Here is a 15,700-nt window from a genome sequence, read left to right on the forward strand (position 1 = left end):
ATCGATGAATCATGAAAAGAAGCAGAAACATTCAAGACAGAACAACAAACAAACATGAATTATGAACTAACAGAAACATTCGAGAGACAATCAAAATCGATGGTGAAAGAGAGAGTATGAGTCGGACCTGAGCGAGTCGAAATCGCTGGCGAAAGAGACTGGCAGAGCTCGATGGGTCGAGAGAGGCGAGAGCTCGACAGTTCGGGAGTGAGCGAGACCGAGAGGGGGGAGCGAGAGACAGATCTCGACAGTCCGAGAGTCCGAGAGTGAGCGAGACCGAGAGAGAGAGGCAGGATCGAGACCGAGACTGGTGACAGCGATCTCGGCGAGCAGCAACCGGCGAGAATCCGAGATTGAGAGTGAGAGAGAAGCAAGAAAAAAAAAAGTCTGCGAAACTGAGAGAGAGAGGAGGGAGGAAGCGGGCAAACATAACAAAAGAGGTTAAAATCTAAAACCCTAATTTTTTTTTTTTGAGATCACGAGCTAGCTCGTGAGCTGACCGAGCCAGCTCGTCTAGGCTCGGCTCTCCACGCGGCCTGATATAATATAAATGAATCGTGGAACGAGCCACGTTGGGGGACCATTTTGATGTGATTTAGATTCCCTTTCCTTTGAATGTTCAAAGAAGAAAGCGTTCTTCAGTCCTAGCAGACAAGTTCCAACTGTTGGAATCCTTTCCGCCGTGTGGATACGTATAGAGGGTAAGGTATTCTTCCTGTCTACAGTGATCAGACGAACACATCAATTGATACAGGCCCCGGATCGATTGAGGTAAGCGTTCTAACGTTTCTACAAGATCATGCATGATAGGTTTTAGGGTTTCATCAAAATTTTTGTTTTACATCCGCTGCGCAAACCCTAGAGGTTCAAGATGACGCCTTTCCATTCTTGTAACGTATCAATTAAAACAACTGCTAAAAATGGAAAGATGATTACGACAACCCAACCAACCAAAAGTTTTACAGAAAATCGATTATCTGTGGAAGCCGCATGCTTGGACGTATAATCAAATCCTTTGATACAAAAAATAAAATAAAATAAAATAGACCATTAACGAGATATTTTTCTACGAATCAGCGAGGAGAAAGCACACTTCGTTACGCAATTGATCTGTGGAATTTAATTACGAGTACGATGTCAATAATTAGACAGTTGATTGATTCCTGTGCTTTCATATACATATATATATATATATATATATATATATATAATATAAAAAAAAACAAGGAAATATATAACTAAAGCTTAAATTATATGAATAAAACCGGTTTCGGTAGGAACCACAATGGAATTGAAAATCACTCGGATATTTCTGCATGTAATTTATGTATTAATAACTTTGCATCTTTTTTTTCACTTTGAGAAACAATAAAATTACGCAGAATAATCAAATATTTCTTAAAAAAAATACTATATCAATGTACGCAACTCAATTATTCATTTCAATGTAACGGCGTTTCGACGTCAGTCACCTCACAAGATAAACTGACGCACGACAAAATTTTATCGTTTCCTAATCGATACCGGCCACAAAAATCACAAAAATACAAAGAAGAAATTAAGGCATACCGACAACATATACATATATATATATATATGGGAGGACCCACCTTATTAGGTATGGGGCATAGGCCCAATTGTTTTTGTTAAAAAAAATAATTTCATTATAAATTCTATAAATTTTAAACAAAATCTGTCGAATGCCCCAATAAAAAATTAAAATTTGTCTCTGTCTCTTATATTATATAAAAATTTATGCTGTCCCACTGATAATTTTCCTTAGGTCCGCGGCCCCTGTATATATTATATATATAATAAACAAATGTATATATGCATTTACATGGTAATGCATGCATGCATGCATGTGTCTATATATTTATACCCTATACAACCATTTTCCACAACCACAGATGTACTAAGTGTCAGACCAACCAACCCAAAGCAAAAAGCTCACGCGAGCTCCTCCATTAATGGCGGATTCAATCTCTTCTCTCCCTCTCTATGAGAAAGTTTCTCACAAGAGCTTTATACTCAGAACGGTCGATCTCACGATTCTTGGCCTTCTCTTTTCTCTTCTTGTCTATCGAATTATATACATAAATCAATACGACAACGTTTGGATCGTGGCGTTCCTGTGTGAATCTTGTTTCTGCTTCGTATGGTTACTTGTTACGATTATAAAATGGAGCCCTGCGGATTATAAGACGTACCCTGACCGACTCCATGAAAGGTATACATGCATGTGTTAAAAATACGTACTCAGTATCCATAGATGCATATATTCTTATTGTTAATTTGGATATATGTCGGACATATATGTATGTATGTATCCGAAATATATAACCCGTCTCTTTGTGTAATTCCGCGACATACTCATAGACACGTACCATGCTATATATGTATTAACCATGTATTGTTTTGGATTGAACTACGAGAGAAACGTTTACGTATTGAGATTAATCAAGATTTTTAATCATGGGTCGGTTTTGTTTTTTTCTTCGGACAGGGTTCGTGAACTTCCTCCGGTGGATATGTTCGTGACGACGGCGGATCCGGTGATGGAGCCGCCGATAATCACAGTGAACACGGTGCTTTCGTTGTTGGCCGTGAATTATCCGGCGAACAAACTGGCCTGTTATGTCTCCGACGACGGTTGCTCTCCCATCATCTATTTCTCCCTCAGGGAAGCCTCGAGGTTCGCCAAGATCTGGGTCCCGTTTTGCAAGAAACACAACGTTCAGATCAGGGCTCCTTTCAGATACTTCTCGAACCCGCCCATTCATCCAGAGGGTTCAGACTCGGGTCAATTTGAGGAAGACTGGAAAAATATGAAGGTATATATATATATATATATTACTGTATACAGGGTGTTCCAAAAGTCAATCTCAGTGGTCGCGTAGGTGAAACTTTAGTTCAAAATGTTTTTTCTTATAATGCATATAGTTTACCTATATATAAGCTTATCAGCATGTAAAAGCCTAGGGAATGTTTTGCACATTTTTAGGACATTGAATCAAAAACAGAACACGCGATAGTTGCATTTCGTTTACTTTTCATCATGCGTGTCCAAATCATATATATATATACACACACACACTAGCGGACCCATGAAAAATTATAATTGGGGGTAGATTGACAAATTTTATTTTAATATGGGGTCATTAATCTTTTTTATTTAAAATTTTATAAATTTTATAAAAAATTAAAACTTTTTAATCAAATGAATGGGGCCAGTGACCCGTTCAAATCAATGTAGGTCCGTCCATATATATATATATATATTGGTCATATCAACTTTATAATTTGATACCTAAATGATACAAATTAACGATTCGTGCGTGGAGCCTAGTTGGTAGTACGTACTAAGCTATATGGTCAAGCAGGACAGTCTCTTCAACCGAGGGAAAGCTACCAAGTCACAAAGAGTAAACACACGATATAAACTTGCTGTATGTGTGTGTAATATATATACGGGTGATCCAACAGTTGATGGTCCAATGGATGAGAAGTGACAAAGTCATCCTCAAAGTTCTGGGTTCGATTCCACTGGTGGGGAGGGATGTAATTTCTGAACTAAAATGGTCTATATACAAAGGCTGGTCCCGGGCATAGGGTGGATGTAATCGGGTCGAAGACCCGATGAACCATCCTGATTATAAAATATATATATAAGTAGAATTATACATGAATTCAGTAACACTTTTTCGTTTCATCCTATTTATTTTTTAAATAAAAGGTCGAGTACGAGAAGCTAAGCAGAAAACTAGAAGTAGTGGCCGAGAATTCATATTGGCTGGACGCAGATGAGGATTTTGCTGCTTTTGCCAACATAAACCCTCGAGACCATGCAACAATAATCAAGGTGTATATATATATATATATATATATTCCCAAATTATAACTTTAATGAATTAATGGTGACAATAAAATATGATTTTGGAATAAAATTTGATGAGTGGATGTGAAGGTGATAAGGGAGAACAACGGAGGTGTAGGAGAAGACACGGAGGTGCCACATTTGGTGTACGTTTCAAGAGAGAAAAGTCCAATGCACCCTCATCACTACAAAGCCGGTGCCATGAATGTTTTGGTCCACATCTATAATCCCCCTGTCCTTTTTTTTATAAAAAAAATATCTCATCTTTATATATATGTGTGTATATATATATATGAGGACGTAAGGCTAATTTCCGAATCTAGAAAAAGAATGCATAAATGATACTGTAGTGAATATAGAAAAAATCCAAAATAATTATTGGGTTGGGGTCCAAACATGTTCAGCTTGACTTTAATGTCATGGCCTACGTGATTGGAACTTATCGAAGTTCACATGCATAGATATGAAATATACGTACTTATGTGTAAGATAGCGGACTATTATACATGATATGACAAATACCTTCCTTTTTTTTTGGGGAATTTAAATATGTTGTTAATTATAATATTATGAAAAATGGTTGGTGAATACAGGTACGAGTATCTGGCTTGATGACAAACGCACCGTACATGCTGAACGTAGACTGCGATATGTACGTCAACAATCCCGACGTTCTACGGCAAGGAATGTGTTTGTTTCTTGGGTCCAAAACGCAAAACGAATACGCATTTGTTCAATCTCCCCAGTTATTCTACGATACTTTCGGAGACGAAATCGTCGTTTTACAAACTGTAAGTTCACTTGCAATATACGTCCATATGCATACATATATATGTGTGTGTGTATACATCATTTTCATTTCCACGTCACGTCATTGTTAGAAGTACAAATGATATTTGAATTATTAGTTTTTGAATGCGGAAAACAGTATATTGGACGTGGAATGGTCGGAATCGACGGACCCATTTACGCCGGGTCCGGGGGTATTCACCGCCGAAGAATTATTTACGGTTTATCTCCTCATCATTTAGACGATGATGGAAATCTTTCTTCCATTGCTAAAGGTATATATATATATATATATATAACTATCAAGATCCAGCACCTATTATTTCTTTATTCCATATTCAAAAGCTTACCCATATATATATATATATATGTATGTACGTATATTACAGTGGAATTGTTAGGAGAGGGTAAATTAGAAAGAGAATACGGGGATTGCAAGGAGATGGTGAAGTCAGCAGTTGAAGCGTTGAGAGGAAAGTCAACTCCCCAGAATGACCTTACGATATCCCTTGAAGCGGCTCATCGGGTTGGAGCGTGTGACTACGAATACACCACCAACTGGGGCAAAACGGTAATTTGGCATCTTTTATCATTCCAATCTCGTCTCCCGTCCTCTTTGGGATCAAATCCAAAGTCATCTCTCTCGTTTTAAACATCTAAATCAATATATAATTTCACGTTTTTCTCTAATATCCAGTGACTATATATATATATAGATTGGTTGGTTATATGGTTCGACGACCGAAGATGCGAACACAAGCGTTAGCATACATTCAAAAGGGTGGAAGAGTTTGTACAATTCGCCTGACCCGCCGGCGTTCCTGGGATGCATGCCGGCGGGGGGACCGGCCGTCATGGGCCAACAGCGGCGGTGGGCCACCGGCCTTCTCGAAGTTCTTTTCAACAAACAAAGTCCGGTTATCGGAATGTTGTACCGGAAATTGGGGTTCCGAACCGGTTTATGCTACCTATACTTATTCATCTGGGGTATAAGATCGATCCCCGAGCTTTGTTATTCTCTCTTGCCTGCTTATTGCATTCTCCACAACTCTGCCTTCTTGCCCAAGGTAGGGTTTTTTTTCCCGATCAATATATAGGAATGGAAAAAAAAGAATAAGAAAAACGATATTACTGATTAATTAGGGTTTTTGTTTTTTTGCAGGGGCCATGCTTAAGCATAGTCGTTGCACTTGTGGTGATGCATTCCCTCTACAATCTCTGGGAATACATAAATCTTGGTTTACCCATTCAAAGTTGGCTCGTCACTCTATTATTCGCGAGAATAAAGACGACATGCGCGTGGCTATTCAGCATTCCAGACATTATACTTAAATCTCTTGGAATATCGAACACCATCTTCATTCTCACGAAGAAGACTGCGCCTTCATCTTCTCGACACAGGGACGAAGTCCCCGGGAAATTTGTCTTCGATGATTCTGTCTACTTTTTACCAGGGACAGTGATTTTGTTGGTGAATCTTGCGGCCCTCCTCGGATTCTTGGTCGGAATGAGACCTCCGCCGGCGGATAACGGCGGTGGCTACGGTGTCGGAGAGGTGTTGGCGTGCGTGTCGGTGGTTATGTCGTTTTGGATCTTCTTGAAGGGTTTGTTCGAGAAAGGGAAATATGGGATTCCTGTTGCCACCATTTCGAAAGCTGCCTTCTTGGCTTTCTCCTTTGTTATCTTCTCCCTTAGGATTTATTCTCCCTCCTCCATGTAATCTTATCACCAGTTTTCAATTGAAATAACATTTATCCACTCTTATTTGACACTTTGGATTTTATATCTGGAGATTGAGTTTGATCATAGTTTAATTAATTTGATTTTAAAAAAAAATCAGTTTTAATCAATTTTAAACAATTATAATTTGATTTGTCTATATTTGAATATGTAATGATGATCATCGCATTAATTCTGATTTTTTTTCGTATTATTTTTTGTAATTATTAAACACCTTCGGTTTACTTGTCATCTACAACTCTTCTCGCAGTGCAAAATGACCGTATCAGCCTTGGTTACCAAGTTTGGGGCTAGCTAGATTGCTAAATTATTATTACTATTATTATTATTATTATTATTATTATTATTATTATTATTTTAAAAAAGGAAAATTATGAAATTCTAAAGACCCAGTTTCGTTTTTTTTTCATTACATTTTACGTAAAATAAATGAGAACACCATAAGAGTTCGTTATCTTATAATAATTAACAAATGCATCATAGTCAAATAAAAATGAGCAAGAGTAATAGATCTGGTTTCTGTATATAAATTTATAATGTCACCGTGGATATACATAGAAATAAAATTTAAAATCTTATTAAAATAAATTAAAATTACGCAGAGGGTATTTTCGTCCACACAGCTAACAGATTCCATTTTTCACTAATTCAAGCCATGCGCGCTCCTTCACCGGCCTCGACAATATACTCTGCTTCTTCCTCTCTTCGCCTGCACAACACTCTCAAATTTAGCCCAAAAAAAAACCACTAGAGGAATTTTTTCCGGTCACTGTGTTTCCACCGGAAAATGGCGAATCTGCCGGATTCTCTGTACGAGGACTACAATCTCATGGCGACGTTGTCTTCCGCCGCCGGAGCTTCCACCAGCCGAGCTCCGCCCTCCGTCGTCACCATCTGCCGCTGGATCAATGACCTTCAGTTTCCGCCGATCCGAGAATTCGCTCTCCAAAATCTCTCAGACGTATGTCCCAATTCCCCACCCCACCCCCCTTTTTTCCTTTTATTTTTTAAAATTTTTTATCCTAGCGTCTCTGTGAATTTTTTTTGCTCCTTTTTCGGGGTTATTCGGAGTCATTTTGGTTGATTTCATATCCATGGCTTGATTGGTTCCCGAGAAAGTGATATCTGCTAGGATTTGGAGAAATCTAGAGTTGATTTGTTTCTTGCTGCGTAGGTAAGGAAATTTTTAGCCTCTGCTTTAGATGTTTTACCGTGATCGCAAGAATTTAGGTCTCGATTAGTTCGTTTTGTGGTCATAATGTAACAATTCTTGGAGTGTTCGTGTTTGCTATTTCGTATGCGATTCGAAGGTGTGTTTGCTTGAACAGAAAACTCCTTGTTGTTGTGGCTCTTCTTGGTCGACCTTACATAGGATCGTTCCTCATTGTCGTGATCATCGTTTTAAATTGTCATTTTCTTGCATCCTAGGAGAGATGTTGATCTGTTTTTGTTGTGCTTTTCTCTCCTTTGTCTTCCTTTGACAATTACCAGATGGTTATCGCTGTATTATCATTAGAGCCGGAGACATTCAATTAGCGGTTTTTGGACCATCTCTGCAACTATATAGCATCTTTACTGTTTGTTTTCTGCTCTGCACTCCTCAGTGTTTATGTCATAATCTCTTTTCCTCTGATTAGTTTACGCGATATTTTCCTTTTTTTACATGACTAGTAATATGAGATATTCTTATATCAAGATAGATAGCAATCTACGGTCGATAATTGTCCTTATCATGTTATAGTTTTCTTTTGCTAATTTGGTATGATCAATTAATATGTATTCTAACAGAAATTAATATTTTGAGATATTTCTGACAAATGCTTTGAACAATTAACTTTTAAATCACTGAATAGAAGGAAGTTTCGCAATTTTCTTCCATATCCGCGGTCTCATTCCAGAGTGTAGCTAGCATATATGTCCTTCCTCACTTTATAAGGTGTATATCCACGATCTCGAGATTCTTCGCCGCTAACACGAGTATCGTATCTGGCTCTCTATGACCCGCTTTTATTACTTGAAACATAATATCTATCTATCTGTCTATCTCTCGATCTTTTTTTTAGTTTGTCCCACAATAATGTGGAGATGCACAATTTACGTTTTCGCAATATCTTACGAAGAAAAAATATATGGAAAGCCTAAAAACCATGAAACAATCTTTGGAAAAGTTTTCGTCTGTTTCAATGTTATCTCTTTTCGTATGGGTATAGAAAATATATTGAGAGTAATGTAAAGGATAACTCAGAAAGATCTGGAATGGCTAACTCAACTGGTAAGTGGATATGGGCAAAGAGTGCTCTACCCAAAGTTCAACCCCACCCTAGTCAAATCACATATTAATAAAAAAAAAGGATAACTCAGAAGAGGTCTTGTCTCCGCCATTTCTCGATTCTGAGATAAAAATCCCGTAGTACCCCTGAAAATTTACTAGATGTCTGATGAATCATTTGCTTAGAGTTTACCGTACTTGCCTAGCATTTCTTCTTGATGTCAAATTTAATTTCTGGACTGATTTCATGTGGCTCCGAAACAGGTTACAGAAATTGAATTTGTATGAGAGTGATATTTTCATGTCGAAACATCTTAGGTTCAGGCTTCAGAGGATCATTGGTATAGCATCGGCCTTTTCCATGTCGAGGTAACAAAGGGGAAGGGAATGTGATATGAACGGATAAAACATTGAAATAGATGTGCAACAAGTTGTAAACATGCCAATTTAAAGGCCTCCGCCCTCCTCTATTTCTGGCATATGCAAATTGCGGACATAGTTCTTCACTTCTTCTACGGGATAGAAAACCTCGTTGAACTGTATGAGAGTGCTGTCACAACTGAGGTCCTCATCATGCGAGATTCCTAAAACTTCGTCCTATGGACCTGTATGTATAGCATCTCAATAAGTAACAAACCTAGTCATGCTCTTTACACTTACTGATATCAATTTTAATGCCCTTGGGTCTTTGTTTGTTCATGTTTGTCCGTCCTGCATTAAGATTTCTCGCCCCTAACTCCTGCCTCATTTGCGTTGTTGACTAAAACTTGTTTTTCAATTTTTCTTTATTCTAATGTTACATTTCTTCTCAATCAATGCTTTCTTCTTTCTCAGAATAGGAACAGTTTTGAGGACTTGGCGCTGCTGTTATGGAGTTCTACTGCTTCAGTTGCCACACTATTACAGGTAAATAGAACTCTTCTGCTTCATTAGTTGATGGGGATAAACTTAATTCCAATGAGTCTTCTCTCTTTTTTGCTCATCTTCTTGTTGGCACTTAGGCTTGTAGACCACTCACATTCACCTCATACTTGGTCCTAGCCTATATTATTTTCTTCTCGCTGTAGAATATCTGTTTGTTTGTTATACTTGGTAGGGTTAATGTATTAGCTGTAACTACTGGATTCTTTTGCTTCCATTGACTATTTATATCTCTTCAGGAGGTCATTGGAGTGTACCCAGAGCTTTCATTGCCAATTTTGACTCTTAGGAAGTCAACTCGAGTGTACAATGCTCTGCTTCTGTTCCAGGTTATTTAGTCTCGAGTGACTCTTCCCTTTTTCTGGAATTCTATATATATATATATATCTTCAATCTATCTGAACCCCCTTGTACATTCTCGGTGCTATCACGTTTCCTTCCCTCAATATAACGTTTTCTTGAAAACCATATTCTTGAAAATGGCTTCAACCGTATCACTATTGTATCATATGTTGGTTGTCCCATTGGTATCGCCATTTCTTCTTTTATGTACTTTTTAGTTTTTATCTTTGAGATTTTGAGGGTATGCTCTGCAGTAAAAGATGCGGCATATTTTTTGTTTTGCTGTTAACAGTGCATAGCCAAACACCCTGAGACGAGGACAAAATTTCTTACGGGTAAGCTTTCTCCGTCGATTCTCAATCTATTTCCATGAGTAGTCACATCATGTTGTTTTTGTCTTGAATCTTCAACCCCTGTTCAAGAAAAAGTTTCTGCATCATATATTTTGTTAGTCCATGAGCTCAGGTGTCTAGGGGGCCTTTCCAACAAAAAGTTTGAAAAAATAGTTCAAGAAGCAGTAGAATGACGATTTTCACATCTAAGCTCTATACTTGCTCATGATTCTGGCCGAGGAAATTCTGTTAGCTGTTTCCTTTATCCTAGATTTGTGCTAAAGTGATACATGCTATAGCTTATTACCATGCTCATGTTATTCTTGTTGAGAACACGTTTGCTCCTGGATTTGGAGTAACAATCTCACTTGAACTTACAGATATGATAAACACATTATCGATCCATTAAGCTTCTCGTGTTTATGTTTTTGGGAGAATGTATGTTCCCATGCATTGCATTCAATGCTTCAATTCCCTGGGAAGACTTACGAGTTAAAATAGTCGGAACAAACCAGAAAACTTCTAACTTGTATCCGTGCAGCTATGATGCTTCACTATTTCTACCCTTTGCTGCAAACGAGGTACACAGATAGGCCCCGTGAATACCTAAGGCTCGGGGGGTTGGGTATTCTTGCTCAGCTGTTGAAAGGGGTAATGTTCTCTGTCTTTTCTTCTAAGTTTCTTATGTCTATCCTCGGGACTGTAGAAGTACCATTTGGGGGACTATGGAGCTACAGTTCTCAACCCTTTTCCTTTTTGACTGATGTAACTTTATTAATTAGTTTAAACTCCTCGTATTCTCCAGCCGGACTATGGAGCTACAGTCCATTTACTTATCCATTCTGATGCCGTCCGTTCTTGTCTTCATTGTATCGACGTTGGCGATCTTCCATCGCAGACAGTGAGTTCCTCCACCATTCTTATAGAGATTGAGAACACAGTTATGCACAAATCGTTCTGACATGGGGTTCCTGATTGCAGCTTGCGACATTTATACTTCACAAGATACTGATGACAGAGGAGGGGCTTCAGTACTGCTGTGTTTTGGCCGAGAGGTACTTTTTCATAGACAGTCTCCTTAAACAGCTGCTCCTCAAGCTGGCCACCATGAACAGGCCGCCCCCTCCCAGCTTGTTGCAGCTTGTTGCTGGTTGCTACTACAGGCTCTCAATGAAAGCCAGGTTTGCCACATTCTCTATTTGCTTGCTTCCACCAATCAACAAGGTATCTGAACGGTATGTCTGATTTCCTATGTGCAGGGCGTGCGAAGGAATAAAACAGTACATTCCCGTCTTGCTCGTGGACAACACCTTTGCTGAATTACTTGCTGTAAGCATTTGTTTAGCGTTCTAATGTAAAATAGCAATCAGAGATTGCAAGTTTCGAGCACTCAGATATGTAATCATGTAAGTAGTAACAACATATCTGTATTTGCAGGAGGATCCGCTCGCCAACGATTACAGGAACAAGCTGCTTCTGAATCTGAGAAACAAAGCGTTGTACTAAACAACCTGTGAGTTGCTGTATCATCAAACAAAAACTTATACGACAAAAGCCGAAACACAGACACAGAGGTAACGGGTTAAAAACACACAAAGGTAATAATTAATAAAACTGTAATGGGATATTTGCGGTTTCATTAACTTCTTCAGGCAAAACTGTCTTACTTTTGGACAAATGTTCTGTTGCAAGGCTTGTAATAATAATACTCCCCGGATACTATCTTGATTTGCTGTTCATATTAATATTATGAACAAAATTATGAAGATGGAAAGGTTTTGCAGAAATCTGAAATCTGATTGATTTAAATTGATTGGTAACAACAGCAAGATGTGAAACTAAAAAAAGCCTCGAAACAGTTCTCTGTCGACAAGTGGACAACGAAAATATGTGCCCTTTGAAATTTTTACCCACCCCCCAGTTGCCACACTATTACAGGTAAATAGAACTCTTCTGCTTCATTAGTTGATGGGGATAAACTTAATTCCAATGAGTCTTCTCTCTTTTTTGCTCATCTTCTTGTTGGCACTTAGGCTTGTAGACCACTCACATTCACCTCATACTTGGTCCTAGCCTATATTATTTTCTTCTCGCTGTAGAATATCTGTTTGTTTGTTATACTTGGTAGGGTTAATGTATTAGCTGTAACTACTGGATTCTTTTGCTTCCATTGACTATTTATATATGTTTAGAAGCTTAAGAAAGTAAATAAAAGTTATTACTGCTCCGTTTTGGAGTTTGGAGGCACCGAAAGCATAGTGTCGAGCATAAAAGAGAGATCATGCATTTGTGAAATGAGTTCCTCCGCAGTATTACCAATGGGGTCTCCAAGGGAAGTGATTTCCGACACTTGATCTTTACCAGTTGTATCATCACCCGTCCTCCTGAAACAAGACAGTGACAACAAAACCGGGAAAAAGGAAAATGAGACATGAAAGACTTGTTGATCTGGGTTTTAGAAGTGAGAGCCCTATCATCATTATCTTTTAGGAAAACACAGTTTCTTCCCTCCTCGGGTATCTTTATCTTTATCCAACTTCACTCCCATTGAGATTCCAGTGGTCAGACACACTACACTACACTACACTAAGATTCCAGACAAGACCACCATCGTATTCATCCGTTCCTTTCTCCGCCGAAACCTTTCCACCCTACGTGAGAACCAATCACAACGTACATCAAATTCAGAAACTAGATCCATGCAATCTAGTGATGATTCCCAAGTACTTAACCCTAGAGTTTCCTTGTAGAACTACCGTATAGATTAGCTCAAGGGTTGTGCTGTTCAATTAAAAATTTTGGCCCGGATGAGGTTGAGGAGAATACAAACCTCTCTGATGTTGAAGTTTCCTTCGGCACAACTTTGTCTTCTGCTGAGTTGTTTTGACCTTTAATTCCACCAGAAAAGAAATCAGAACTAGAGAAGCTGCCAAAATCACTGCCTTGGTGATCCTTGGCCTCCCCAAACAAATTAATTTCCGAGTTCTCTTTGGCAGAGAGCTTCACTTGATTAGAGGATTCCTGCAAAAAACGATCAAGGGTAAATTCAATCATACAAAACCATAACCAATCCAGGACATACGACACATTATATGCGAAACCCTACGCCGACAAAACCAATCATTGTCCTCACTCCACCACGACCGAATCCGACCAAAATCCTTTAATCTCATTCAAGATCAGACACTCCGAAGCATATCGAAGATTCGGATACACTAAACCGCAATGGGAGAGAAAAAAAAAAAGGCTTACGGTGCCATCTCTTTGGATCTGAATCTTCTTGAAGGCAGAATCAGCCATTGCTCATCATCTTGATCTTTGGTTTTATCTGGCACTGTGCTAGTACTAATGTTCTTCTTCTCATCTTCAGTCCAGTTCATAGTAGGGAAAAGACCATTTTCACTCTGTGCTCTTCCTACATTCTTGACATTTGACATGCCATCATCAAGTGTCTCCCCTTGGAAACTCGCCAAGGTTTGAGAAAGAGATTCATTAGGAGTCTTCGAGTTAGCCGAGCTTGCGAAATCGTTCCAGTCCTCGTCTTCGTCAGTGGGCACCTTATCGGAGGCTTTCTTATCACTAGTTTGCCATGGATCATCTCCTATCCAGTCAATATCCATGGATGAAGTTCCATTTTTCTCTACCTGTCTCTCATCCCTAATGTGGTCAGCTGAGTCGTCCTTTTGCACCTCATGATTGACATTACCAAATAAATCATCTTGAAACCAGTCACCAGTATTGGACACAGAAGCAGATGAAGAGTCTTTTGCTTTTGCATCGATTCCAGAACCAAAGATGGTGTCCATATGAGCAGACAAATCAACAGAAGAAATGACAAATGGATCGCCAAGTTGCTGTTCCTGGGAAAGATTCTGTTTAGAAGATTGAAAGTCGATATCCCAGTCGGAAGAAGCATCAACGAACTTGTCAACAACAGACTTTGCAGCTGCACTAGACGGTGGCACACCCTCAACAGAACCAAAATTTTCATCCTCTACAGAAGAACTAGTCTGCCGACCATCTTTTCCCTCAAACAGATTAAGGCTTCCATGCTCTTTAGACGAGACACTTTCCTTAACATCTGTTCCCTCAAACAAGCTAAGATTTTCATGGGCCATCGGGGAAACACTTTCCTTAGCATCTCGTCCTGCAAAGAAACTAAGATTCTCATGTTCCTCAGAAGAAATACTTTTCTGGGCATCTTTTCCCTCGAACAAACTAACATTCCCAAGCTGATACAACTCACTGGTTCCCTGATTCTTAACACTATCAGGCGAGCTAAGACTCCTAGGATCCTTAAAATCATCCTCCAGGGGTTTGCTCTCGGCCAGATTTACCTTGGAAAGATCGCCTCTTCCTTCGACAAAGAAATCATCAAGGTTAAGTCCACCTAGATTTAATGGAATCTTACTCTTCACTGATTTTCCATTACTGTTTCCACTGTTAGCAGACTGTTCCTCTTTCACGCCCCATTGTATTTCCAAATCTAGAAACTTGGACACAGCAATTATTTCTATGGGTGCATTCCTTCCTCTTCCCGATCCATTTGTCTCTTTCGGTGGCTCCACTATCTCCTGCAGATGAAACGGTCTTCAGTAAGATTGTTCTTCTTTGGCATACCGAGTTCTGCGTTTTCACTGTAAAAGTGAACTTCCTATCGATGTAAGCACCAATTTGGCTTACTCGCAATGGCAAAGAAAACTTCAATGAAAATAATTTTCTCGGCAATGGAAAATTTCTGACGAAATTTGCTCAGCAAAATAACAGAAAGAAAAAAAAAAGATAGATGTAAATGGTGTCGAGATTACCGATCCATCGAGGTTAAGAGAGCCGAGCAACCATTTGTAACCAGAAGTGGAGGTGAACTTGATGGGATCAGGAGGGTTATCGCTAGTCCGTTGTTGCTTGCCGCAAAAGACGCAGATCAGAGACTCGATCCCTCTCAGAAGCTTTCCTTTGCAGTTCCGGCAACGGAGGTACGCCGCCGAAGCGTCGAGCTCCGAAATCGCGTCGGCGGCGGATGGGAGGCTAGGCAAGGAATCGCCGCTGGGATCGTAGGACGAGAGATTGGCTTCTCTGCGGAGGGAGATCTTGAGCTGATTTATCAGATCCATCGGAATCTCCATCCCCATTTCGTCAGGAATCTAGGGTTCTAACGATAAAATCTCATTCTCGATCGGATCACAAAAACAAACATGCACACCGGAAATCTTCCAACCGAATGTATGTAAGTTTAGCCGAGCATGCCAATAAAACCGAAATCAATCGGTTATTCGTTTGGTTAAGTTCGGTTTGATTCTATTCCCGGTTTAAATTTAGTGAACCAGACTTCCGGTTGGACTCGCGAACGATGGATAACATAACTTGGATAATAAAATTACAAAGATATCTGAAGAAGCAAACATTACATCATTTTGATTTCACTGATTA

The 15,700-nt window shown here is 39.2% G+C and overlaps 3 protein-coding genes across 4 annotated transcripts; 2 read left to right on the forward strand and 1 right to left on the reverse strand.

The window, feature by feature from the left end:
- The first annotated feature begins 1,891 nt into the window (after nt 1-1,891).
- Nucleotides 1,892-6,451, forward strand: LOC104800999 (cellulose synthase-like protein B4). Of its 2 annotated transcripts, none has more exons than XM_010524053.2 (9): nt 1,892-2,230; nt 2,507-2,834; nt 3,737-3,862; nt 3,968-4,090; nt 4,471-4,668; nt 4,806-4,941; nt 5,056-5,237; nt 5,383-5,733; nt 5,829-6,451. In XM_010524053.2, exons 1-9 carry the CDS (start codon nt 1,971-1,973, stop codon nt 6,384-6,386), a joined length of 2,262 nt encoding a protein of 753 aa, XP_010522355.1. In that variant the 5' UTR covers nt 1,892-1,970; the 3' UTR covers nt 6,387-6,451. The 2 variants fall into 2 exon arrangements, with proteins under 2 accessions (XP_010522355.1, XP_010522356.1); XM_010524054.2 differs by having other exon boundaries at nt 1,971-2,230; nt 5,810-6,139.
- A 610-nt stretch (nt 6,452-7,061) lies between these two features.
- Nucleotides 7,062-12,171, forward strand: LOC104801000 (cell differentiation protein RCD1 homolog). The gene is made up of 9 exons (XM_010524055.2): nt 7,062-7,367; nt 9,510-9,581; nt 9,836-9,925; nt 10,231-10,273; nt 10,812-10,921; nt 11,076-11,171; nt 11,252-11,451; nt 11,530-11,599; nt 11,708-12,171. Exons 1-9 carry the CDS (start codon nt 7,194-7,196, stop codon nt 11,774-11,776), a joined length of 924 nt encoding a protein of 307 aa, XP_010522357.1. The 5' UTR covers nt 7,062-7,193; the 3' UTR covers nt 11,777-12,171.
- Nucleotides 12,172-12,487: 316 nt separating this feature from the next.
- On the reverse strand, nt 12,488-15,496 carry LOC104801549. The gene is made up of 5 exons (XM_010524858.2): nt 15,079-15,496; nt 13,523-14,844; nt 13,377-13,431; nt 13,101-13,291; nt 12,488-12,654 (listed from the first exon to the last, which is right to left on the reverse strand). The coding sequence occupies exons 1-5, from the start codon at nt 15,400-15,402 to the stop codon at nt 12,489-12,491; spliced, it is 2,058 nt and encodes a 685-aa protein (XP_010523160.1). The 5' UTR covers nt 15,403-15,496; the 3' UTR covers nt 12,488.
- Between the last annotated feature and the right edge of the window lie 204 nt (nt 15,497-15,700).

The sequence above is a fragment of the Tarenaya hassleriana genome, unplaced genomic scaffold (assembly GCF_000463585.1).
Source record: "Tarenaya hassleriana unplaced genomic scaffold, ASM46358v1 Cleome7, whole genome shotgun sequence".
Lineage (NCBI taxonomy): Eukaryota > Viridiplantae > Streptophyta > Magnoliopsida > Brassicales > Cleomaceae > Tarenaya > Tarenaya hassleriana.